Source organism: Taudactylus pleione, unplaced genomic scaffold, assembly GCF_031769625.1.
Source record: "Taudactylus pleione unplaced genomic scaffold, aTauple2 ptg000203l, whole genome shotgun sequence".
In the NCBI taxonomy this organism is placed as follows: Eukaryota; Metazoa; Chordata; class Amphibia; order Anura; family Myobatrachidae; genus Taudactylus; species Taudactylus pleione.
The window spans coordinates 10067286-10093051 of record NW_028284605.1 but is presented as its reverse complement, the minus strand read 5'-3'; the positions used below and the strand labels follow the sequence as shown (position 1 = coordinate 10093051).

Here is a 25766-nt window from a genome sequence, read left to right as displayed (position 1 = left end):
GTCGCACTTTTGACAAGGTGCGTAATATGAGAATCCACCAGAGGAGGAGTTTCCCATTTAGAGAAATACTTTTCCTCAAACGGATAAGTGGCCTACAACCATCTCTGTGGTTGAAATCTCCTGCTTGGAGTTTTCCAGGCTTCCTCCAGGTGCTCAACTAGCTGATCCGACAGAGGAAAAGCTGTCGCTGAGCTTTTGACTTCCTTAAAGAAAGCATGCCTGGATTTGGCTGCTGGGCTATCCTCGTCCCCAATATCCATTGCCACACGGACCGCCCGAATGAGGCCATGTACATAAATTTTGGACTTTGGTTCCGTCTCTTTTTGAGGGGGCTCTGAATCAGATAAGTCCTGAATTTCCCCATCATCAGTCGACACGTCATCATGATAGTAAGTGGACTGGGACGCCAGTACCTCCTTCCTGGTACACTGGAAGGACTCCCCCTGTAACACCTCCATCAGGTTGGAGAGAGTATTAACCCATACAGGTTCAGGTGACGCCTGGTAGGGAGAAGGTTGTAAAGGCATATTATGAGCCAAACCAACTGTCGGGGAATTCCCTGTGACGCAGATGACATAGCTATCTGCGGAGTGTACCCCAATTGTGGGGCCACTTGAGGTGTAGCAAGCCGACCCATCAGGGTAGTTAGTGCTTGTGCAAAACAAGCCCAGGGCGGCTTTTCAGAAGAGCTGGGCCCAGCAGGTAATCCTGCATTTCTGGTACACAGGGTACACAATCCTCCCACAATAATCTCTCACTCCTTTATTCCAGCCAAACACCTGTTGCAGGACTGTGTGAGGGGAATAACAGCTTGTCCAGAATCACTGCCAGACATGATGAATGTATGTGTCAACTCCTCAGCTCAATAACAACTGAACTGTGAAGTAATTTTTAGCATGCCCTAACAGCAAAACTTTAGCAGGGCATACTGGGATGTGTAGTTCCACAGCATCTGGAGTTCAACATGTTGCCCATCAGTGCTATATGCCATGGCTAGAATAGTCATCTTCTCAGACTCACATCACTCCTGCTGCTCACTGTAGATGCCTTTGCTGGCTCCACATTCCCTCCAGAATTCAGCTCACGCTGTTCATCCTCACTTACAAAGCCCTCGCTAGATACATCCCTGCTCCACCACATCTCTGGCCTTTGCCTCCCTACCCCTCTAATAACCCCCTCCCAACCCTAAGATTTCTCCCATGCTGCAGCCTGCATGTGAAGCGCCTTACCTTGCTCTACCAAACTCTCCCCAACCTTTAATCTATGACATAGGGCCCCTATTTACTAAGAGGAGGAAAATTAAAGAGACAGAGTAAACCCATGTACTTATCGCTTCTTGATATGTAGCAAAGGAATTTCTGCCTACTGCCTGCAAGCGCTAATAGCAGGCGAGTATATTGGCATCGCCATAGGCACCTACTACAGTATGGTGGGCCCAAGTGACCCAGCTATTACTAATAAAAAATTTAACTTTCCATTGGGCGTCTTCTGCACCTCTAGCTGCCGATATCTGCTTCTCCTCACATGAGAGAGAGGGAAGCAGGAAGTTAGTTCTGTCATATTTGTCCGTTTGTTAATAAAGATTGGACAAAAAAAATTCCCATATAGCAGCAGCTGCATGGGAGACATAAGGTGAGTCCTCTGCAGCTTATGCGGGCCATACATCTACAGTACAGGCCGATTTCCCATTCTAGTGATGCCAAACCGATCTGCAGATCAAAAACGCCGTTAAGTGGGCATTGATAATGGCGATCTGTCAGGGAATTGGTAAAATACAGTATGTTAAAAATCCCTGACTTGCCGATTCCGATAAGTTTTGGTGCAGAATCGGGATTGTCCAGCATGTTGTATTTCATCAATGCTCCCACCCAGGCATCGTCAGAACAGTGAATTGCCACGATAGCTGCCTGATGTATGGGTCCCATTACACATACTGCGCATGCACAGCTGTCATTCAAAACGCTCATGTGCTAAAATCGCAGAGGGGGTGACTCTTCATTCACCCTCTGCGGCACAGCACTTCTTAGTAAACAGCGCGGTAGCTGCTATCTGCTTCGCCACAATAACAAGCAAAGCAGGAGCAGCATCTTCTGCATGTTACTAAAACGTGACAGCTGGATACCAATAAGATTCGTTTTCCAGATCCAATGTAGCCGAGCCAAAACCGGACCGCTCATCTCTACTTAAAACCCAACTCTTCTTACTTGCCTACCCTACCCCATCCTACACCCTTATATCCCCTCCATCCCAGTTAATGTCTCTCACTACTTCCTCTTTCTGGAATGTAAGCTCTAATAGACAGTGTCCTCTCTTCCTTTACCTCCTGTCTGTCCACTATCAGTTTACCACATAAGTCGCTTATCAAGTCTTTTGATGTATTTTGTGTTAGTGGTTTCAAATACTAGTCTCATAGGCACTGAATTTGTGCCTATAATCACATTCAAGTGTCATTGTAGTAAAGTTTGTCAACTGTGCTTCATTATTTTCATACTTCTGTTTACTCGTAAGCGATCAACAACGAGACCCAGTGTAACTTATAGCATAGCTATCGCTGTTGATATTTAGGGCAAATTAGGGTTTTCACCAAAGATAGGGCTTTTTGCCCCAAATAGACCACTATGAGAGTAAGATTGAAATTAGGTAGTATCATATTTGCCTACACTCCCGGAAGTCGCGGAAGGCTACTGATTTTTTGGGTAACCCTCCGCACCCCCGGAAGTGTAGAGATACCTCCCGCAGCCTGCCCACTTCCTAGTGAAGCTGGCAGGATGGAGAGAATTAATAGGGAATTTGCGGGTAGCAAGGAGGGGGCGGGGCTAAACATGGCAATATTGAAAGGGGCGGGGCCTAACCTGCTCCCGGATTTGATGTCTAGAAGGTCGGTAGGTATGGGTAATATTGTAAAACTCAAATATAAAATTCTTGAACTCCATTTTATTGTAGGTACTGACACTAGTTTCACTTCTAGACAAGTTTGTAAAAGCAAATTATTGTGCCCCTATTTTTTCTTTTTTACTGAATAATATGAAACAATTTTTAAAGGGTTAGCAACTGTGCTATTATTATCCACCTGGTCTACAAACCTTATTAAATCACTATGACATCACATAAAGCCTTCAGTTCAATGCTAAGCAACTTGTACAAATACAATTAATATGGTAAATTACTTTATTATACCCCTATTCCAGCAAAAACCCGCCTCCAACCCAGGACACTGGACACGGACTGAGCATAGGTCGAGGCCAGGTTTTACCCCTTTGACAGCGGCAGCTGGACTTGGGTTATATCCTGGGTACATCTGCGCACACCGGACCCAGGTCTTCCGTGTCCAGGGTTTGCCAACGTTACAGTGCATCGTGGATTGAATCCAGCCAATACACTGGTTTGAGGCATGACCGGACTCATCGTGACCCGGGTCGCACCATTTACACTGCATCATTACACGGTTGCTTATCAGGTTCAAACCTGGTAGTGACCAGGGTCGGATTCACGGATCCCTCAACCGAGGTTATTTTTCAAGGACCCTTTTACACCGAGCTGTGACTCGGGTGGACCGGGTAATAACCTGGGTTATTGTAACAATGGAAAAGGGGTATTAGATGTCTGTGTATTAAACTATTAACGTTTAGGGATTTTCCACCTAGAGATAACTAAATTGGCGTGATAATATAAATGGAGCAGTTAATCATGTCACACTTTGTGAAAGGCTAACAATACAGATGGAGTGTGGTGTATGGTGTAATCAGGAATATAATGAATGGTATATTGGATGCCCATTAGCAATGACCCAAAGAGGTTTTCAACACCTGTGTCCTCATGCAACCTTTACTAATGTTTATTTTCTTTAGCCTAGATCAGGAGGCAGAGCTGGTCTCTGAATACTACTATACCTACTACAGTTAATGCATAGAGCACAGCAGTGCTGTGACACATGCCAGGGAGTGAAAATTAAAACTGTGCCTTGTGCACGGATGAAGAGCCAGAAAGATAAAGCAATGTATTTAGTAAACATTGCAGGAGAACATGCCCAAGGCAATCATTTAAAGTCACCCTGAGGTGCACAGCCACTTTAATGTATGCTCATTGGTATTCAGACATCTTTCCATTGAAATACTGACTTAATGCCACCCTTTGCCAGTCATAAAAATAGTCCAGTTATGCTTGTGACACATGAAGGTAAATTCTCCCAAGTTTATCCAATTTTCACCCTTTAGTTTCTTTAAAGGCTCACACACTAAGCAACACATGTTACGTTGGGTGTGTGAACTTCTATACTGCATTTAATGATCCAAAGTGTGTTTTTTTTCTTTCATCTGCATCATAGCTGTCATACAGTTGAACATTAGCTTTGTGTAATACATTAGAAATGGAATTAGAGCAGTTGAAAAAGAAGTGTGTATGTGATGGTACCATATGCCCTAAATCTGACTCTTATTCCAATTGCAGGAGGGAGATTCGCTGGGGGCAATGGAGAAAGTGTGCAGACAGCTGACTTACCACCTCAGCCCTCACTCACAGTGGAGACGTCAAGGTATTGTAAAGCGAAAGCCACAGGCCTGGTGAGTCACCTTTTCAGACACAGCACTTCTTGAGAGTTAATAGACCTAAACTTGTTATGGGGGATCTGCAAGTGTTTTCATTGAACATGTTGATTGTTTTTATTCCCTTCTGCAGTCCTCCCTACTTGTTTTGTATGCACATGACCTTTTTTTAAAAGCCCTGAGCTTTTATGTGACCCAGATACAGATATGCCAGCTATATTGTTGCCGCTGGTGTGGCGAATCATGCCACACAGAGCGTGAGACACGCGCCCGCGGGCAGATATGCGCACTGCGTATGCGACCGCACCTCCATAGGAATACATGGTGCGATGGGAGTGTGCGCCATAGCGTAGCATATACAGGCGGCGGGAATCACATGGCACGATGCGTGCGCACATTTGTGGTGCGATCAGCCTCAATGTAACTGGGTGCATCTGTATTCAAAGTAACTTCCAGTACATCAGCATTTCCCTCTACTAGGCACTGAATCAGGACGGGGATTTTTAAAAAAATGTTTTCTCTCCTGCCCGCTCACTAAGCTGTGGGTGACCACCCACAGCTTGTGCGAGTGGGCTGGAAATGGTCGCGATTATCGCAACCATCGGCATTGCGAGGAGACCGGTCTCAGCACTCGCAATGCCGAGTGGACTTCCGGCTCTAATAGAGCAGGAAGTCCACTACTGACATCACGAGTGATGTCAGTAGGGCCGCCCACAAACGGCAGACGTTCCTTCGGGAATGCCTCAGTTTGTGCAGCCACCCCCCCTACCCGCCTACAAAACGGGGCGAGCTGTCGATCAACATCGACAGCCGCCCCATTTTGTTGCGAACCCCCGGAGCGAGTGAAGTTCCACTCGCTACGGGGCTTGCGCACGAGCGTGGCACGCGCCGTGTGTACGCACTGGGCCACCATCGACCCGCTTGCAAGCGCTATGCGCTCGCGAGCGGGTCTGAATCAGGCCCTTAGTAGCTTCCTACTCTGCAATGGTTCATCCTGCCTTCATATAATGACTGTAGTGTCTGTGTATGTGCTCATTCATACAGACATACATGGAGATCAGGAGCTGTAGTCAGCATGCTTTCAACATCTTTAATGAACTGAGGGCCTGATTCAGACCCGCTCGCGAGCGCTGAGCGCTCGCAAGCAGGTCGATGGTGCCCTAGTGCGCATGCGCACGACGGAGGGAGCTCCGTCGTGTGCATGCGCGAGACCCAGATAGCGACAGCCAGCTGTCGCTCCGGATCTCGCACCAAAGGGGGCGTGCTGTCGATGTTGAGTGACAGCACGCCCCCTTTGGTGGGCGTGCCGGGGGCGTGGCTGCCCTACCGTCTGGGTCCGGCCCCACTGATATCACTAGTGATGTCAGTGGGAGTGATTTTGGCTCTGATAGAGCCAAAATTACTCCAGGGCTTGCGGTCACCGAGACCCTACTGCAGGGTCTCGTCGCAAGTCCATTGGTCGCGATGGTCTTGACCATCGCGACCATCATCATGGACGCTCGCCCACAGCTATGCGAGCGTCCAGGAGGATGCTTTAAAAAAACAAAAAACGCCCTGATTCAGAGCCGGCGCTCATTCAGAGCGTCCGGCTCTGAATCAGGCCCTGAAAACAAACATAAAGCAACACATTTTACAGCAGCTGTAAAGCAATGCAGTGAAATAACACAGTGGTGAGACATGGTACTGCAGGCATTAACCACTTGCCTGGCACGATCGTATCAGATACGACCGCACCTGGCTGGGCTTTCCCTGACATGGTCGTATCTGATACGACCAGTCAGAAGTGCCCACTAGGCGGCTGCGGGAAGCTAATCTTCCAGCAGCCGCCTACATCAGAGGGACCTGCTGGTCCCTCTGCAACTGTGGCTGCCTCTTCAGCTTGTCCCGATCACTGCTAGCCACAGGGATCGGGCATCTCGCAGCACCCCCCTACCGGCGCATATGCAGGCTCCAGTAAATCCCGATCACTGTGGCCAGCAGTGATCGGGCAGCCTGCGTAACCCTCCTCCGTAGGTAGTTGTAAGCAGAAGCAGCCAGCGCCACACCATCTGGCTGCTCCTGCTTACAATTACCGGCTGACCGCTATTGTGTATCCTGGGTCCAGCCTCCACCTCCAGCACGATGGCGTCAGCTTCAGCGTCCTGGCCATCTCCTTCTTCCAGCGCAATGGCTCCTGCATCCCGAATCCGTCATTCACCTCCAGCGCGATGGGCGTCAGCAGTGGCAGCTTCAGCGTCCTGGCTACCTCCTCCTTCTTCTCCCAGCCGGCCTCCTCCTCCCAGCGTGGTGGCCGCTCCTGTGACCCGCCGGCCGGCCTCCTCCTCCAATCTCGGCAGCTGCTTCTATCCCTGAGCCGGGCACCTGATACCTCCTCCCTCCCAGTCCTCTTCCCTGCTCAAGCTCCGCTTCTGTCCCGATCACTGCTGGACACAGTGATCGGGCAGTAGATTGTTTGTATATATATATATATATATATAGAAATATATCTATACATATATCTATATATATATATATATATATAGATATATATATATATATATATATATATATATCATACAGAAGCCACAAAAGCCATAAGGATATACTAAGGTGCGGCACTCTCAAATATATATATATATATATATATATATATATATATATATATATACAGAGTAGGGGCTGGGCTGGGGGGCAGGGTGCCATCTGCACCCCCGGGTCGGTACAATCCTGACACTTTGGGGCCAGCGGCCTCGCTATGTAATGCTGTCAGTCGGGAAGCATTCTCTGCCTGCTCCCCGGCCGGCGGCAGCGATGACCGCACTGTGTGCCTGTGTCTCGGCCCCTCGCTGCAGTGAAGGGGCAGCATATCTCTGGCAGCGCCAGCAGCGCCGTGTGCAGCAGGGACCCGGCTGGGAGCGCGACGCTGTGTGCAGAGGAATCCGGCTGGGAGCGCGATATTGACCTCGTGACATCATGTCACACTACCTCCGCAAAGAGGAGCCGCCAGCCACCCGGGAGAGGACCAGCTACCAGAGGACCAATTAAATGGTAAGACTCAGTGAGGGGGACAGAGTCTGTAAAGTCAGGAGGGTTGAAAGTAAGGGGGCCAGGTGGCTGGAAAGAGGGAGGGCAGGAGGCTGGAAAGAGGGGGAGGGGGCAGGAGGCTGGAGAGAGAGGGGGGCAAGAGGCTGGAAAGAGAGGGGGCAGGAGGCTGAAAAGACAAGGGTGCAGGAGGCTGGAAAAACAAAGGGGCTGAAGGCTGGAAAGACAAGGGGGCGGAAGACTGGAGTCATGAAATGCTTGGCAGGGACTTGTTGGATGAGGTGGAGGTTGGGGCACATGCGACAAGGAGAGAATGACAGGAGGGTATATGTGACATGGGGAGAATAAGTAGGACACATGTCACAAAAATTAGGGCATGAGCACAAGCCATTTACAGACGACCCAGCTGGGGCCACATGCTTATGCTTGCCCCCCAGGATGAAAGTTGCCAGCCAGCCCCTGTATATGTATATATATATATATATATACAAACTCTGCACTCACATGCTTTTCAAACTGCAACTCCTTTGAACATAGGGAAAGTTGGTTGCAAAATATTGCAATAATTTGTTAAGCTGACCCCCGCTTCACGGTCATTCCCATCTGGCCAGTCCCTACACTGATTCTCAGCTTAACAAATTATTGCAATATTTTGGAACCAACATTCCCTATGTTCAAAGGAGTTGCAGTTTGAAAAGCATGTGAGTGACGAGTTTGTATGATATTTTTTATGTAAATGGTGTGGTCACATGCCAAGGGCACCCCAGATGGTTGAGTGCCGTGGATTAAGCCTGTCGTTTATATATATATATATATATATATATATACACACACACACACGTGTGTGTGGGTGTGTATATATATATATAATGTGTGTGTATATAGTGTTCACTCTAGCTCCGGCGGCAGGCAGGGTGCCGGTGCTAGAGAGGGCACTAACACGCGCGCTCCTGAAAAGGGGGTGTGGCCATTGAAAAGGGGGCATGTCTGTAAGACGCGTCCCCTTTTCGTCACTCTTGGGGCGTGCCCGGCACTTACGGACACGCCGGGCAGCCCCCAAGCGCTGCTGAAAGGAAGGAAAGATGCTGGGTGCATGCGCCCAGCGTCTATTCACTAGCGGTGACCGGGTCACCGCACATTTCCCCACCTGCAGGACACTGCGACCTGCGGGTGGAGAAGGCTGTTTTAGCGGGGCGCTGTACGATAAGGGCAGGGTGCTCCAAAAGGAGGGCAGGGCGCCGCGCCACGCTAAAACCTAGCGGGAACGCTATGTATGTATGTGTATATATACAGATATATCGATAGATATCGCAGAGCCTCTGATTAGGGACGGCAACCGACCATTGATGGTTTGCAAACCATCGATGGTCTGCTGAAAACAAGTGGTTTGCCATTGCTGGTGGCCATCAATGTTGCACCATCGATGGCAACCCTCAATCGATGTTTAGGGAACATCGGCAGTTGTGGTCTACACGGATCTCGACCCATCGCTAAACAATCAATGACTTCTAACGATGGTTGAACCATCGATGATATAGCGTTCAATGGCCATCACTACAGTATAACATAAAAATTGCTGTTTTTATGGTATACTGTATTTAAAAAAAATATAATTTTCAAATAAAATAGTGATGGATAAGTTTCAAATTATGTTCTTGACCTAATTCAATCATAAAAGAAACCGACAATTTTGGAGCGGTTTTTGGAAAAAGAATTCGTCAGTTAAGTGGTTAAACAAGGTGAATCTGGTAGAGGCAGATTCCAATACATAACAATGACAAACTCCTTCCCCTCTATTACCTTGCATAGTCACCTCTCTATATTAACCTCCTGTTTTCCTACCTCTGTCTGCTTTCATCCTTATACGGTTCATATCTATTCTAATATACAGTACTCCATTCCTTAGTTACAACATTAGACAAGAGACATTATCAAGAGACACCTTTTCTTACTGTATTATACCCTTGTACACATCATCTGCACATTGTAGAGGCTGCCATTTGTGGGCCAAGCCAATGTCTATGAGAATGAGGTCCACCATTGTAATTGTTTCTATAGTATTTTCTTTCTTGAGCCGGCAAGCAAGGCAAAGTGCTTAGTTACTGTGCCAGCCAGTATCACCGGCAAGTTATACTCATCTGTTCCGGTGATATTTTTTGATAAAATGTGACAATAAGAGACTTAAGGTGTGAGCACACTAGGCGATCAGGAAAGACAATACGATTACGACATCGTAATTGTACCGTCGTTCCTGATCCCCTGTAGTGTCTGCACTGAACGATCAGTCGTTCAGTGCAGACACTGTCCATCATTCCTGAACATGCCAATCTGTCGTTATCGTCAGATTGTACTGCATGTTCAGGCGATGGACAATGTCGGAAACGACCAGCGGGAGTGCGCATCGCTGGTCATTTCCGATATAAAAGTGCACGATTTGTGCACGATTACTGAGCGATTGCACGATTACGATGTCGTAATCATGCAGTCGCTCAGTAATATCGCCCAGTGTGTACCCACCATTACTACCACTACAATAAGCAGTGATAGAAAATTTGTGTTATTGCTGCATATCAATTAATCGGGGGCTTACAAGCTGTACCAGCCAATAATAAGAAAGTCTGTAGTGGTAGAGTTCAGTGCTGGGGCACAAGTATAAGATAAATGCCTTATATTTAGCCTGATTTTAAGGTAATTTCTAAAGGTAAATAGGATCTGAAAAAAATGTGCGGATGAAGGACTCTAAAAGATTCTATTTTTTTATGGGACATGCGGCCCAATTCAGAGCCGTTCGCAAGCGGCCCGATGGTTGCCTACTGCGCACGCGCTGTGTACGGCGTGCGCGCACGCGAGCCCTGCTGAGCGACTGAAGTGCAGTCGCTACGGGGCTCGCAACAAGACAGGGCGGCTGTCGATGTTGACAGCTTGCCCCGTGTTGTGGGCGGGTAGGGGGGGTGGCCGGACAAACGCAGGTGTTCCCTTAGGAACGCCTGGCGTTTGTAGGAGGGCTGACTGACATCACTACTGATGTCAGTAGTGGACTTCCTGCTCTATTAGAGTAGGAAGTCCACTCGGGCTTGCGGCAGCTAGACCCTACCCCAGGGTCTCGTCGCAAGCCCGATGGTCGCAATAATCGCGACGGTCTCTTGGCCCATCACACAAGCTGTGGGTGGTCTCCCACAAGTTTGCAAGCGGCCGGAGAAAAAAACAAAAAAACGCCCACATTCAGAGCGTGCGCCCGCCAACAGCGAGCGGCTCTGAATCAGGGCCTTAGTCATTCATAGTTAATGTTTTATCTGCAGACTGCAGCATTGCTAAGATGCTACTGATAATGCAATTAGAATTTTAGGGGAGATTTATCAATTCTTGGAGAGAGATAAAGTGAAATCGCCCATAGCAACCAAACAGCTTCTGTTATTTTTCTAGCACAGCCTGTAAGTCAGAAGCTGATTGTTTGGTATTTTATCTCTCTACACTTTTTCTCTCTCCAAGATTTGATATCTCTCCCCTTTGATGTTTGGGAAAAAAAGCCCTTCAAGTCACATTCTACATGTGAAGCAAATGTCTGAACACCATAGATGGTGGCATAAGATCTTTGCCCAGCTCGGCAGGATGAAATGATTTTTGGCACTTTTGACATAAACTGCCCCCCCTTTCTATTCACAGCCTGTAATGTAGTTTTTACTGATGCCAGCTCCAGACGCCTCTTCATCTTTCTAGGTGATAATTAAAATTCCTTGTGAAGATTAAATGCCCCAACATGTGCCAGCAAAATTAGTCAACCTCTGCTTTTGTAAAAGACAGGATCCAGGGAACTAAGAACACTTTTAAGATTGTTACTTAGCTGTGTGCTCCTTTGTTAATTACTTTTCCTATCACATCTCAGCCACTTTTTAGAACATAAAGAAAAGTCAGACTACTTCCGTTGTTAGTCATTTGGAGAATAATTGCTTGTTTATCTAAGTACATTTGTTAAATTGACTTTTAACACTGGGTGAATCTGCTACTGTCGCCTTGCCCAGGCAGTGCTGTTTCTCCATGGGAATTGGTAATGTTAGACATCACTCCACTGATACATTTCACTAGTAGCAAAATGTTTAATTGCATTGTTTGTTGTTCAATCACTGTGAATATTAAGATGAAGTGGTCTCAGTGTGGTGCTAGTAACCTCCGGTTTCCTGCATCTTTCATACGCTTGTGCAAACTAATGGATCTCCGCTAAGGCGGCCCAGGGGAATGTAAGTACCTTTGTGCAAACATTTGTGCAAAGCAAGCAGCACGGCTGGTCCAGAGCAATGGAGCACACATTTTGCCTTTTTTAAATGAGTTCAGTTTCCAGTCTGTGAGGTGGTGTATGTCTGCAAGAACATGTTGTTATGTCAGGGAGTTGGAGGTAGCCTATTCTTACCTAGTACTATACATAGGTACTATACATAGGCAAAACTGGGGCGTGGTCCGGGGGGTGCACCGGACCACCCATTAGCCCAGTTCACCTATCCGCTGAACAGCTGACCGACCACGAACAATACAGCTGCCAACCCACCCCGCCGTCCGCTGCCCCCTGCCTTCCGCCCTGCAATAAAAGGGGGCTTACAACACAGAAGGGGGGCTGCCTGGGGAGACACAGAAGGGGGTCTGGCTGGAGACACAGAAGGGGGGCTGGCTGGAGACAGAAGGGGGACTGGCTGGAGACACAGAAGGCAGAAGGAGCGCTGGCTGGAGACGCAGAAAGGGGGCTAGCTGGGGAGACACAGAAGGGGCACTGGCTGGAGATGCAGAAAGGTTGCTAGCTTGGGAGACACAGAAGGGGTCTGGCTGGGGACACAGAAGGAGGGCTGGCTGAGGACACAGAAGGGGTCTGGCTACAGACCCCATGCCCCCTGCTTGAGTGGCCACGTGTTCTTTTTGTTTTAGCGCGCTCACCTTTTGCGGATGGGTACCCTACCCTATGCCTCTAGAATATATAATATATACCTCTATATATATATTTATGTATGCCACCCATTACAAGATTTCTAGTTTCGCAAGTGGTACTGTAGGATGTTAGACAGTCGAAGGGCTATATACAGTATAAGATAGGATTTATTCCTCATTAAAGTAAGGTAACCATTGGTGGATGATGATCTTAAACATATTGCTGTAATATTCCTTTCTATGTGCAACTGCTGTGAAATGTGAAGTTCAAGAAGTGATTGTGGCGGAGCTTGTAGATAAAGTGGGATATTGGGATATATTTCTCAGAAACAGATGTTGTTGATAACGATAGCTTCACCCACAAAAATACAACCAAGAATTGGTATATTTCAGTGATGTTACAAATTGTTCACTACAAAATATGCTGCAAATTTTGCTATGTACCCTAGGGTAAAACTGGATATGCTCTAGAGATGAACAGAGACTTTGTAGTTCTGCATATATTATTGGCACTTTAGAAAATAAAACATACTGTAACAAATCATTGTAATGATCAACTAAATGACTACAAAATGTAACAATTAAAAGTAAAAGTAGCACAGTACATTGCATTCCGCAGTAGAAGCTTTAGAATCCTTGTGTTCATATATTTCTTTGAAAATTATGTGGGGTTTTTTTTTCATTTATTTTTTTTTCAGAATGGGCAGAGACTCACTAAGCATATTTCCCAATTGTACAGATATAGGTACTTCTGATGTGATTAATCATTCTCTGTCCCATTCCCTACCCCTAAGCTCTTCTAGAAAACTGTGCTGCACTGTGTAGCACAGTTCTGCCATCACGTCATGACTGAGTGATGGTCCCCTCACTAGTGTATTGGAACTGCAGACAGTATTAGCGTTGCCAAGTAAGCAGGAGATATCAGTGATATCTCGTACATTAACTATTTAATAACCCCAATATATGCATTTTTCAGATGTAAGTGGAAATCTATATTTTCATTTACTTTTAGTGATGATGAATTGCCCCTAAAAGAGAGAGCTGTAATTGTGGTTCTACATAATAATAAAGTGTGGGGATTCAATATTTATTTGAAAAGCATGCTTCAGTTTCTTATCTATTGTAAGAACATTGGGCCTGATTCAGACCCGCTCGCGAGCGCATAGCATGATGTTAGGCCACTGCGCATGCGAACGCCGGAGCCAGCTCCGACGTGCGCATGCGCAAGACCCGTTATTCCGGGTCTCGCACCAAAAGGGGGCGGCTGTCGATTTTGATCAACAGCTCGCACCGTTTTGGAGGCGTGGCGTGGGGGTGGCTTCACAAACGGAGCCCCACTGACATCACCAGTGATTTCAGTGGGAGAGCTTCCGGCTCTATTAGAGCCAGAAGCTCTCTGGGGCTTGCGGCCACGAGACCCTACCACAAGGTCTCATCGCAAGCCCGATTGTCTCGATGGTCTTGACCATCGCGACCATCATCCTGGCCGCTCGCAATAGCTGTGTGTAACCCAGGAGAAGATGGCCACCACCAGGTAGGTAGTTGTGTTGGGGGAGGAGGATGCAGAATATGGGCACTACCAGGTGTGTGTTATGCAGAAGATGGCCACCACAAGGGGAAAGAGAGAGAGAAAGTGTGTGTGAAGGTGTATGCAGAAAATGGCCACCACCAGGGGAGAGAAAGAGAGTGTGTGTGTATGCAGAAGATGGCCACTACCAGGGGAGAGAGAGTATGTGTGCGGTGGTATGGGCACTACAAGGTGTGTGTGTGTGGCCACCACCAGGGAGAGAGGGTGTGTAGATGTGGGGGGAGGGGGTATGGGCACTGGTGTGTGTGTGTGTGTGTGTGTAGGAAAGGGGGGGGGGCTGTATACAGAAGATGGCCACTACCAGGGGAGAGAGAGTGTGTGTGTGGTGGTATGGGCACTACAAGGTGTGTGTGTGTGGCCACCAGCAGGGGGGAGATGGTGTGTAGGAAAGGGAGGAGGGGCATGGGCACTGGTGTGTGTGTGTGTATGTGTGTGTGTAGCAAAGGGGGAGGGGGCTGTATGCAGGAGATGGTCACCACCAGGGGAGAGAGACTGTGCATGGGTAGAGGGGGGGGGGTGTAGTTCAGGTATGGGCACTACCAGGTGTGTGTGTATGGCCACCAGCAGGTGGGAGATGGTGTGTAGGAAATGGAGGAGGGGCATGGGCACTGGTGTATGTGTGTGTATGTGTAGCAAAGGGGGAGGGGGCTGTATGCAGGAGATGGCCACCACCAGGGGAGAGAGACTGTGTGCATGGGTAGGGGGGGGGGGGGTGTAGTTCAGGTATGGGCACTACCAGGTGTGTGTGTGTGAGTGTGTGTATTCAGAAGATGGCCACCACCAGGGGAGAGAGGGAGAGTGTGTGTAAGGGGGGGTTATACAGAATATGGGCACCACCATGTGTGTGTGGGGTGTATGCAGAAGATGGCGGGCAACAATAGGAGAGGGAGAGAGTGTTTGCGTAGGGGGGAGATGTGCAGAATTTGGGGACTACCAAGTTTGGGGGGGTGCATACAGAAGAGGGCCACCATCAGGAGAGTCTGTCTGTTATTGTGCTGCTATGGGGATTTTAATGGTATCTGAATGTAATGATTATGTATATGATAGTTCAAGACTGGTTTGTATGTGTGTATATAATATATATATATATATATATATATATATAGTAGGGATGTGCAGGCTCGGATAGGTTCGAGTTTGCACGTGGAGTTCGGATTTTTCCCTCCAAAAAAACGGAACTCAGAACGAGGCAAAACGTCATCTTACATGGACGAACATCATCATTCCTGGTCTTTTGTCCAGGAATGATGATGTTCGTCCATGTAAGATGACGTTTTGCCTCGTTCTGAGTTCCGTTTTTTTGGAGGGAAAAATCCGAACTCCACGTGCAAACTCGAACCTATCCGAGCCTGCACATCCCTAATATATAGTGTTGCAGGTATTTATGACTGTAACCACTAGCAAAAAAATCAAATCAAATAAAAATGAAATAAAATAATATGAAATAAATCAAATGCATACTAAAATAAAAAGTAAAGGGTATTTGGAAAGAAGTGCAAATGGAATTAAAACAAAAGTCAGCAGGAGAATAATGGTATGGTTTAAATGTTTAAGCTCTTTTCAAGGGTGAATTGGGTGCCTGCTGCTAAGATGCAATGCTGCGGGTGACTCTCCCTATCTTACCCTGATCCTTGTCGGACGTGGAGTGACTTGCCTGGACCTCCCGCTGGCACCGGTAGTTGTTATACTCACTTGTCCATATGTTACTATGGTGATGGTCACTAGGTAGTTTACCAATGATGATGTAATCTAGTTGCGCCGCCCGTTCGGGTGTATGATCCCGCCCTGGCTGGCGTTCACGTGGAGCACGGGTGTATGTATTTAAGGTATGTTAATATGTTGTTTGTTAGCCTGAGGACAGTGCCTGTGTGTAGGTGGCACTGAAATGCTGATGTGATTAAAGAATTTTGAACAAGTCCCTGAGTGCCGCATCTGTCCGATAAGTATTATTTTTATTGCGGGCACCGTGGCATGTTGCTTGAATTACCTGGAAGAGCCGGATACACTATATATATATCAGTCATATACATAATTATTACATTCACATACCATTAACATCCCCATAGCAGCACAATGACATTAAATTTTGTCACCAAGCACTTCCCACATAATATACAACCACCAGGAGTGTGTGTGTGTGTAGGGGGGTTATGCCCCCTCAACAGACCTCTCCCCCATTAGGGCTGCTTCCAGAAATTTCCCGGGCTGGTTTTCCATCCCAATCCGCCCCTGGCTCCTGAACTTCCTCCTTAATTTATGATTGCAGTCACCTGTGTTGAAACAACTTTCTCATCAATTACCTAGTTCAACACAGGTGACTGCAATCATCCATTAGGTGGGAAGTCCAGGAAGAGAGCATTTTGTACCTGATGGGAGAGGTATGCAATACAACTAGAACACCTCAAATAAAAAAAAATGTTGGCAGAAACCATCTCACTGTGGGTGAACTGCGGGCAACTGCTAGTTGTAACATAAAGCAATGCATTAAAAAATATATATAATTCAGTTTCAGAGCTATGAAATAAAATATCAAAGAACAAAAATTCAGTGTTGGATTTGTCATTCAGTAAATGAGAGAATCAGTAGAGGGTCCAAATACTTTTGTCCAATACTTTATATCTTGACAGATGCCTTATTTTTTATTTTATTTGTAATGTATTTCATGAAGTATTTAACATGAAAAGATATCTATTACCACTAATATTTGTTATTATTATGGATGTATGCTTAAGGATCTAGCAAATTATAGCAAAACATGTATAGGTCATAAACTGCTGAAGGACATATGTTAATTATGCCCCATTGAGGTACTGCAGGCTCTGACCTCTACAGTGCAAACACAGGAGGTCAGCTGTGTAATGAAATCTGAAGCAAAGGGTTGATCAAGGTCAGAGGCAAATCAGCTACACTTTTACTAAAGAGTGGGATTGAAAACCAAAGTAATTGGGATAATAATCAAACACACACATATAAATATATATATGTGTGTGTACACTATCACATTCCCAGCAGTGTAAGAAGTGAAAAAAAAAACAGCAAAAGTGATAACTAAGTGGCTCGGGGAGAAAAACATCTAAATTTTGGGTCCATGGCCAGGAAACTCCCCAGACCTTAATCCCATTGAGAACTTGTGGTCAATCCTCAAGAGGAGGGTGGACAAACAAAAGCCCACCAATTCTGACAAACTCCAAGCATTGATTAGGCAAGAATGGGCGGCCATCAGTCAGTATGTGGCCCAGAAGTTGATTGACAGCTTGCCAGGGCGAATTGCAGAGGTCTTAAAAAAGAAGGGTCAACACTGCAAATATTGGGGGGAATTCAGTTGTTTTTATCACAGGGTTTTTTCCTGTTATAAACATGTGTTTAGGTGTGAAAAAATGTAGTCGCTATTCAATTGTACATTTTTTGGTCATGGTAATTGTGATGTAGCACGCCTAAATTTCAGCCTCTCTGTAACATGGTCAGGGCTATTCAATTGTTGTAAATTAGGCGTGATAAAAAATATTGGTCGACCTATTTTTCACTTTGGGCTCTATTTACTACAATCCGCATTTGTAATGCAGATTGTAGTGTGATATTACCGACTGAATTCACATTGCGAATTCAGGCAATATCACAGGGATTTACTAAAAATCCCTTGCAGGGACAGAGCTTGCGAGAAAGCTCTGTCCCTGCGAATCCCCTCCACACACTTATCACGGTATTACCGCAAAAAATACTGTGACAAGTGCCGACGCGTGCGCCGACCAACCGTCACTAAGCCCCGTCCCTTCACTAAGCCCCACCCCCCACAATCGTGGACCCCCGTGCCGCCCCCATGATCCCCCCTCCCTTAATTATGCTTACCTGCAGTGATCGGGCCTCCGGTGATGTCCTCCGTGGCTCCGGTCAGCTGACATCCAATCCTGCACTGGGACCCTGTCAGGTGACATTGACCGGAGAGAGGACATCACCCGGAGCCCCGATTGCTGGTCCCTGGACTCGGGTAAGATTACTGGGGCCGGGTCCGGGTTCTGCTCTGCACGTTAGAGCGGAGCAGGAGTCCGGTAACCGGGGGAGACCCTGGATAACGCCACCTCCAGGTGGCGTTATTATCACAGGACTTTCCCCGGTATTCTTTCACAATTTAATTTTAATAACTTGCAGACAGATCACATTTCCCATTACAATTATGGGAAATGCGATCTGCTTACTAAAAATAAGTGATAATTAGGGCTTGGAGTAGAATTTTACGAATTCTACTCCAATTGCCCTGTAGTAACTTTAGGTGAAACTAAAATAATGTGAAAAGGGTGTGAAAACCCTTTTTCACTTTATTTTAGTAAAAATAATGTTAATAAATACAGCGCTTTATCACCTGTAATTTCTCACCAGCCCTAGGAGGTGTGAGTTTTTAATAAAAAGTATTTTAATATTAGAATTTTATTAATAATTAACTGGTATGCTATTTTTAAGGGTAACTATCATTGATTTGATCAAATATTTCAATAAAATTACTATGTTTGGGCTCCTTTATCCCCCTCTTTTGAGTTGGCTCAAGAAACTCCTCCTTAATCAGCTGTGAGGAGAGAGCTTGTTCCACGTAAAGCGTATAAGTCCTACTAAGCGCCCAAACCCACGTTTTGACTCCCAAAGTGCTAACTTATCGCGCATTTCTACTACAATTGTGCTCCCACGGCTGTATGCACCCGTACAAAGCAACAATTGAATTGCTCTGTCTGGCGCCCGACTCCTGCAGCAGCGGATATAAACAACTAAATTGACCCCACATAGGTAATAAACCGGAGGAGGTACTGTAGTAAAACAAATATTTATTATGAATGTTTTCAGTCACTCATAAATATATACAGTGCCCTCAGTAGTGCCCCTCATGCAATGCCACCTTATACAGTGCCCCCAGTAGTGGTCCCCCTATATAATCCCCCTTATGGATAAGGTATGTGAGCTAGGAGTTTACACGGTTTATCGCTTTAAAAAAGAAAACCTTACCTTTACATTTGCAAAGGGACAATTTTGTTTTATTTGGGCTGAGTTTGTGGAACGCTTGTCTCGTCGCTAACAGCTAGGCCTGTGTAGTTGGATACAAAGGCCGCTTATGATGAGTTGCAAGAGAGACAAGTTTATCCCACAAGGCCTGCATCTGTGCCATCTTTTGTTTTTCAGCAATCGAGCCCAATTGGATAAGTTTCCCTCTGATAAAACACTTGTGTGCCTCTCACAGTGTAACCTTAGAGACATTAGGTGTATCATTGAGAGAAATGTAGTCGGTCAAAGCACCTTCAATTTGTAATTTGGGAATAGGATCCTGAAGGAGGGACTCGTTGAGATTCCAAGTCCACTGTCTAGGTCAGGTGTGAGCGACGGAGAATGTGCATGAAGTAGGGGCATGCGCTGACCATGTCATTGGTACATTGTCAGAATCAAGTAAAAGATGTAAATGACAATGACCTAAATATAAAAAATCTATGTGGGTATATGTACAGTATGGGGGGGAGAAAACTGTATAATCACACTCCAAGGGGTGTTGTAGGCACCACGGATCAATCACCTGTTGAAAATGAAATAATCATCATACATGACGATGGCTGGAAAAGGATAAGAGAGAGCGCTACTGGATGAGTCTACGGCTGGCTCTAGTACTAAATTAAGGTCTCTCCCTAACACCAAAATCACACATTAGAGAGACTCGACCACTTCCAAGATCTTCCTAACTAACGCCAGCTGACCTTGAATTGAGGAATATAAATTCACAAATGTCAAGTTTTGATCAAATACTTTCCCTCTCACCAGATGTGTATAGGGAATAATTTACAGCTCATATGCTAATTTCCCAGACAAAAATTATTTAGAACACAAATACAATTGGCATAAATAACAACATTAAGGTGCAGTGATGCACTTAAAATAGTATTTTTCCAGGATACACTCCCTTAATGTACATAAGGTGACTACAGTATTTTTGTGATCTGATAGGTGGTCAGATGGACAAGTACCCAGTGTAGTATTTTGCAATTCAATGTGAGAAATATAAAGTGAGAAGTGCTTGCGTACCAAAAATGGAAATTAGGTGTGCTTATCTGTTTTGTAGTGATGTTATGAAGTCAGGAACTTCAATGGTTCTCAATTCTGACTATTGTGGGAACCTTAATATACTCCAAGTGAGTATAGGAGACAAGAGGAACATTCATAGTTTAATACTGTATGGTCCATACAGAAACAACCACATATAATTTGGACTGCGTACCAGAAAGTAGATAAAAATCAGCTTGTCAATGTAACTTTTTGTCATCCCTTCAGAGTTTGATAACCATTTGATGCAACTCATAAAAACAAAATAAATATCCTCATAGTGTGTTATGTTTAACAAACACTTTCTGTATCCAATGTGTTAGATCTCCCATGTGACAGTCTAATGCACCAGAATGCCCCATCCAAAACTATTTTAGCTGCCATACGGCTAGGCCTGCAACTACTGGGATAACAGTGATACACACAGGCAGCAAATATGTATACTGTATACTTCCAAGATATATTTTATCTTTTTCTTGAACAGATGAGGTAATTACAGTATCATCATGTATTATCTTTATAACACTGTACAACCATACTTGCCTACCCTCCCGATTCGGGTGGGAGCTCCCCGAAAATCATGTGCCATTCCTGGCCCCCCAGACAGGCAGGCAAGCCTCCACCCCCCCGCCCCCTGCGATTATAATATAGAATCCGGGACCAGGGGGGGGGCACGACGCGTTCCCTGCTGAATCGCGTCATCGTGGCCCCGCCCCCTGCTTCACAATACTGAAAATCTCTGCATAGTGAAGAGGGGCGGGCCTTGATGACGCAATTATGCTGTCACGCCCCATGCTCCACCCCCAATGATGAGTCATTATCGCATCACGCTCTCTTTTGCCGCGACACGCCCCCCATCGTGAAAGCCCGACAGCTCCCTCCTGGAAGGAGGGAGCTAAAAGTCGGTAAGTATGTGTAAAGCTAAGGGAACATAATAGAAATAAACGCTATACAGTAACATGAAACAGATAGTCCTGTCCAAATGAGTCAGTGGAAGGCAGAGACATGAAACATGAAGCAGGTCCTGCTTCCTGGTTATATTGCGCTACCACTTTAGAAGAAATTATTACCAGCTGACTCCTGATGCTACAATATTTCACACGGAAGTATCACATTAATGATTCTGAGGATATGCAAAGTCCCACGCAAGTTAATTTGAATTCTCCAATCCGGTTTTGTTGTAGATGCTTTTACTACTTTCTGTTCTAAACACATTTTGATGCAGCATAACAACGTTTGACTATAAATACTAGCTAGCTAACAGTACATTTTTATAAAATTGCCAGTAAAAAAGTTACGACAACCTTGCTCCCTATTATGCCACATTTTAGGTGTTGAAAGTTCTAACTCAATTTTACAAATGTGTAATATTTCCGAATTTCATAAAGTCAATCCTTTTAGTACTCTCACATGTTAGATGTTTCCAAAGCACCAGGTGGACAGATCTGTTTATGACATTGGGAGGTCTATTCATTATTGCAGCAATAATAATTAAACTATCACTAAAGGGTTGTAGTAAAATTTCAATGGGGCAGATGAGTGATATAAATCTAAAAAAGAAACTATTTCATTTTTTTCACTCCTATATTGCTGTTGTTGCCTATATTGCTGTTGTTGTCAGTCATCATTCAGGACTGCCATGAAAATTATTAGGATCCTGTACAAAGGGTGTAGTGACATACTTCTCGGTGGTCAGTGATCGCAAATACGTGCTATAGCGCTTATTTACCCGGTATTGAGGACCGGGGACTCACTTTTCTAGAATGAGCGGGTCCCCGGGGACGCGCTCCGCCTCAGCCAATCTCTGACTCCTCATGTAGGGGTCTATTTACTAAGCTGTGTTAGGAGATAAAGTGAACGTTGATAAAGTACCACTCAATCAGCTCCTAACTGCCATGTCACAGGCTGTGGTTGAAAAATGGCAGTTAGGAGCTGATTGGCTGGTATCTTATATCTGTTCACTTTATCTCCTAACACAGCTTAGTAAATAGACCCCTAAGTGATTGAAGAGCCTGTCCGGCGGCAGGCTGTAAAAAGCGGAGGGTGGAGTCAGGCCAGCCAACAGAACTACACATGCGTCTCGGTGACCCAGAGAGAAGACACTGACAGCACCTGCACCCGGAGTGAAGACAGCACCTGCACCCGGAGTGAAGACAGCACCTGCACCCGGAGTGAAGACAGCCCCTGCACCCGGAGTGAAGACAGCCCCTGCACCCGGAGTGAAGACAGCACCTGCACCCAGAGTGAAGACGGCGTCAAGTAAGTGGGTAGCTGTTTGGTGGTCAGGGTCAGCTCATGGCATGTCCTAGCAGAGCGGCTGCACAAGGGCGCCACCACATAGTGGGCGCTGTGCTACCGCCCCTGGGACCCACAACCAGGGCCGGGTGGTACATGTGCAAGGGGCCTGAGTGGGAGTTCTGCTGGTGTCTGTACCAGGGACGGGGGAGCTGCCAAGCAGCTGTCCATGCTCGCTAGCCCGGCAGCATTGAGTGACGTGACAGGCAGCCTTGAAGTGAATCAGTTTGGCTGCCTGTCAGTTCAGTGTGGCGGCTGTGCGGAGCAAAGTGTGGTGAGCAGGGAAGTTCTGCTGAGCCGACTGAAAGCTCCCCGCAGCCAATCTGATGTTACTGCTGCCGGGCACTGGAGGGTATACAGAGCTGGCCCCAACACACTCCCTCCTGCTGGTAGTATATAAAATCAGTGTCTGCATTTCTTTGACATCCTCACCACCTGGTATGTCTGCCAATGTTAACATTTTTTTTATAAATATATTTACTTGTCACTCTCTCTATACCCCCTTCCCCATGTTGGTCTCTACCTGCCCCAACCCCCATGCGTGCCTCTGCCCCAACCCCCATGCGTGCCTCTGCCCCAACCCCCATACGTGCCTCTGCCTCAACCTCCATGTGTGCTTCCACCCATCCACTATGTGTGCTTCTGCCCGTCCCCTTCTGTCCCTCTACCCACCGTCCCCTTATATGCCTCTGACCACCCAGCCTTTGTGAGCATCTGCTTGCTTCCCCCTATCTCTGTGCCTCAGATTGGGGAACTCGACTTGTTTCATTTCTACTGGACCCCACAAATTATGTCTGCACCCACAATGCTGCATCATTATAGCATGGCAGCTCAGGCGCAGTCGACATGACGTCATGTAGCTACATGCCGCATCCCGCCACAGTGATGCAGTGACACAGCAGGGCAGGCTGCGGTGCAACGAATTTTAATTAATGTCTTTAATGTTTTTCCTGTAAGGGCCAATGTGTTTTTTTTCCCGTGGGGGACAGTGTTTGTTTTTTTTTACTATCAGGGTCAATGTGTGTATTTTTCTTCATATGGGGGCCAATTTTTGTTTTTGTTTTTTCCTACCAGGGCCAATGTGTTTGGTGTTTTTTTTCCTGTGAGGGGCAATTGTATTTTGTGTTTTATTTTTTACTGTGGGAGCCAAATTGTCTTTTTATTTTTTTTTATCATCCTATCGGGGTCAATGTGCATGTTTTTCTTCATGTGGGGGCCAATGTGTTTGTTTTTATTCCTGTGGTCAATGTTTTTGTTTTTTTCCTATCTGGGCTAATCTCGTCTGCTACATGCTTCATGGGCTGTAGCTGCAAAATTGTTAGATTTACAGAAAACCGTCATTTAGATGGGGCCCAGAAAAGGTCCGGAAGAACCTCAATTTTTTTTAAAGATGTGGGTCCCTTGGACCCACATCTTTTTTGGCTCAGCGCGCTCACTGGGTAGTAGGTTGGGAGCTATGCTATGATAACTATTGGGTGGTAGGTTGGGAGGTATGTTATGATAACTATTGGGTGGTAGGTTGGGAGGTATGCTATGATAACTATTGGGTGGTAGGTTGGGAGGTATGCTATGATAACTATTGGGTGGTAGGTTGGGAAGTATATTATGATAACTATTGGGTGGTAGGTTGGGAGGTATGCTATGATAACTATTGGGTGGTAGGTTGGGAAGTATATTATGATAACTATTGGGTGGTAGGTTGGGAGGTATGCTAAGATAACTATTGGGTTGTAGGTTGGGAGGTATGTTATGATAACTATTGGGTGGTAGGTTGGGAGGTATGCTATGATAACTGTTGGGAGGTATGCTATGATAACTATTGGGTGGTAGGTTGGAAGGTATGCTATGATAACTATTGGGTGGTAGGTTGGGAGGTATGTTATGATAACTATTGGGTGGTAGGTTGGGAGGTATGCTATGATAACTATTGGGTGGTAGGTTGGGAGGTATGCTATGATAACTATTGGGTGGTAGGTTGGGAGGTATGCTATGATAACTATCCCCTTTTATTTAAGCTTTATTTTCTGGTGGCTTTAAATACTGCTGCACTATTGGTTACATCATCATTATGGACACATGAGCACAGCACCTTGCATGAAGTTGCGGAATGCCCTTTGGTATCGAAAGTACCATACAGGACAATATTGGGCAACCATCCAACTGACTGGTCTGAAACTCGCTTAGTTCCAAAGTTCTCCATGTTAATACAATGAGGATACAGCAACTGTATGGTCTGGTGGCTAATAGCTTCTTGAACTATCGGTTAGCTGGGAATTAGCTTATCTAAAGTAATACTTGGTTTGTGCTCTCAAATCATTACAATTCTTAACAACTCTTGTGTACTAATTCATTGATTAAATTATTCACTTGTTTAATTAATAATGACAAAACTATAGGTATGTACAACTACTGATATATGTAAATAGCAAGCACAACAGAGAACTGACAGTTTGTTTAAAATTAAGTTGGCAGCCTATCACAACTCAGCCTACTAGTATTCAAGAAAGATGCAAAATAACTAAAATGGGATCATTGGAAAGAGCATTAGAGCTTGTGTACTTAATTTCCCAGGGGATAACTCTGGTTCCTGAAATAATTGGATTCTTTGTGGCTACTGATACATTTTCTATCAAAACAATCTGATTTAATATGAAGAGAGGTTGTTTAAGAGTAGAAAACATGGAAGTATTTTACATCTTTTCTTTGTGAGATTGTACAAGACAAAAGGTCTGTCTGCCATCCCAGGGCAGAGCAGCTGCTAAGAGAACCTGAATAAAAATAATAAAAAAAAAAAAAACAATAAAAATTCTATCAGGAGAAAGTGCATAGCATTGTTAGCAAGTTGCAGGGAATCTGCTTCAAGAATAAAAGCTTAATTTTATCAGTAGTGAACCATCAACTTGAATTGGCTGCATAGAGTACTTGAATTAAGTAGGTTTTTTTTTTTCATGGCTCGAGATTTGCAGCTTATTTCTGAAAATTATTTTTTTTTCCAGTAGTTCAAATAAAGAAAAATGCAAATAAAGGAAATTAAATCTTTTTTATTAAGATTTCTTTACATAGTACTCGCTTGAATTATTAATATTTTGCCAGTATTTCACAGGCACAATCTCCATTAACACTTATACGAACATGCATTGAGCTAAATATTTCCATCAGATTATTCAAAACCAGCTCCTTGTTATATGGTGTTTTCCTGAACTGGCTGCCCGAAGGTAATGAATGACTGTATAATTTATGTCTTCGTTCATTGTGGAGCAGTAATCCACACAGCACACTGTTCTGTAATAACATATGAAATGTGCATTATTCATTGGAGCACTCAGCATCGTCTTGGAAAT

General features: G+C 45.5%; 1 protein-coding gene across 2 annotated transcripts in view; it reads left to right on the top strand.

Moving 5' to 3' along the window:
- The window catches only part of LRRC75A (leucine rich repeat containing 75A), a 398941-nt gene that overhangs the window by 272708 nt on the left and 100467 nt on the right, over window positions 1-25766 (top strand). For both annotated transcript variants that reach the window (XM_088477814.1, XM_088477813.1), the window contains one exon: window positions 4447-4559. In XM_088477814.1, the coding sequence (XP_088333940.1) occupies window positions 4447-4559 (113 nt within the window). The remainder of the gene's footprint in view (window positions 1-4446; window positions 4560-25766) is intronic.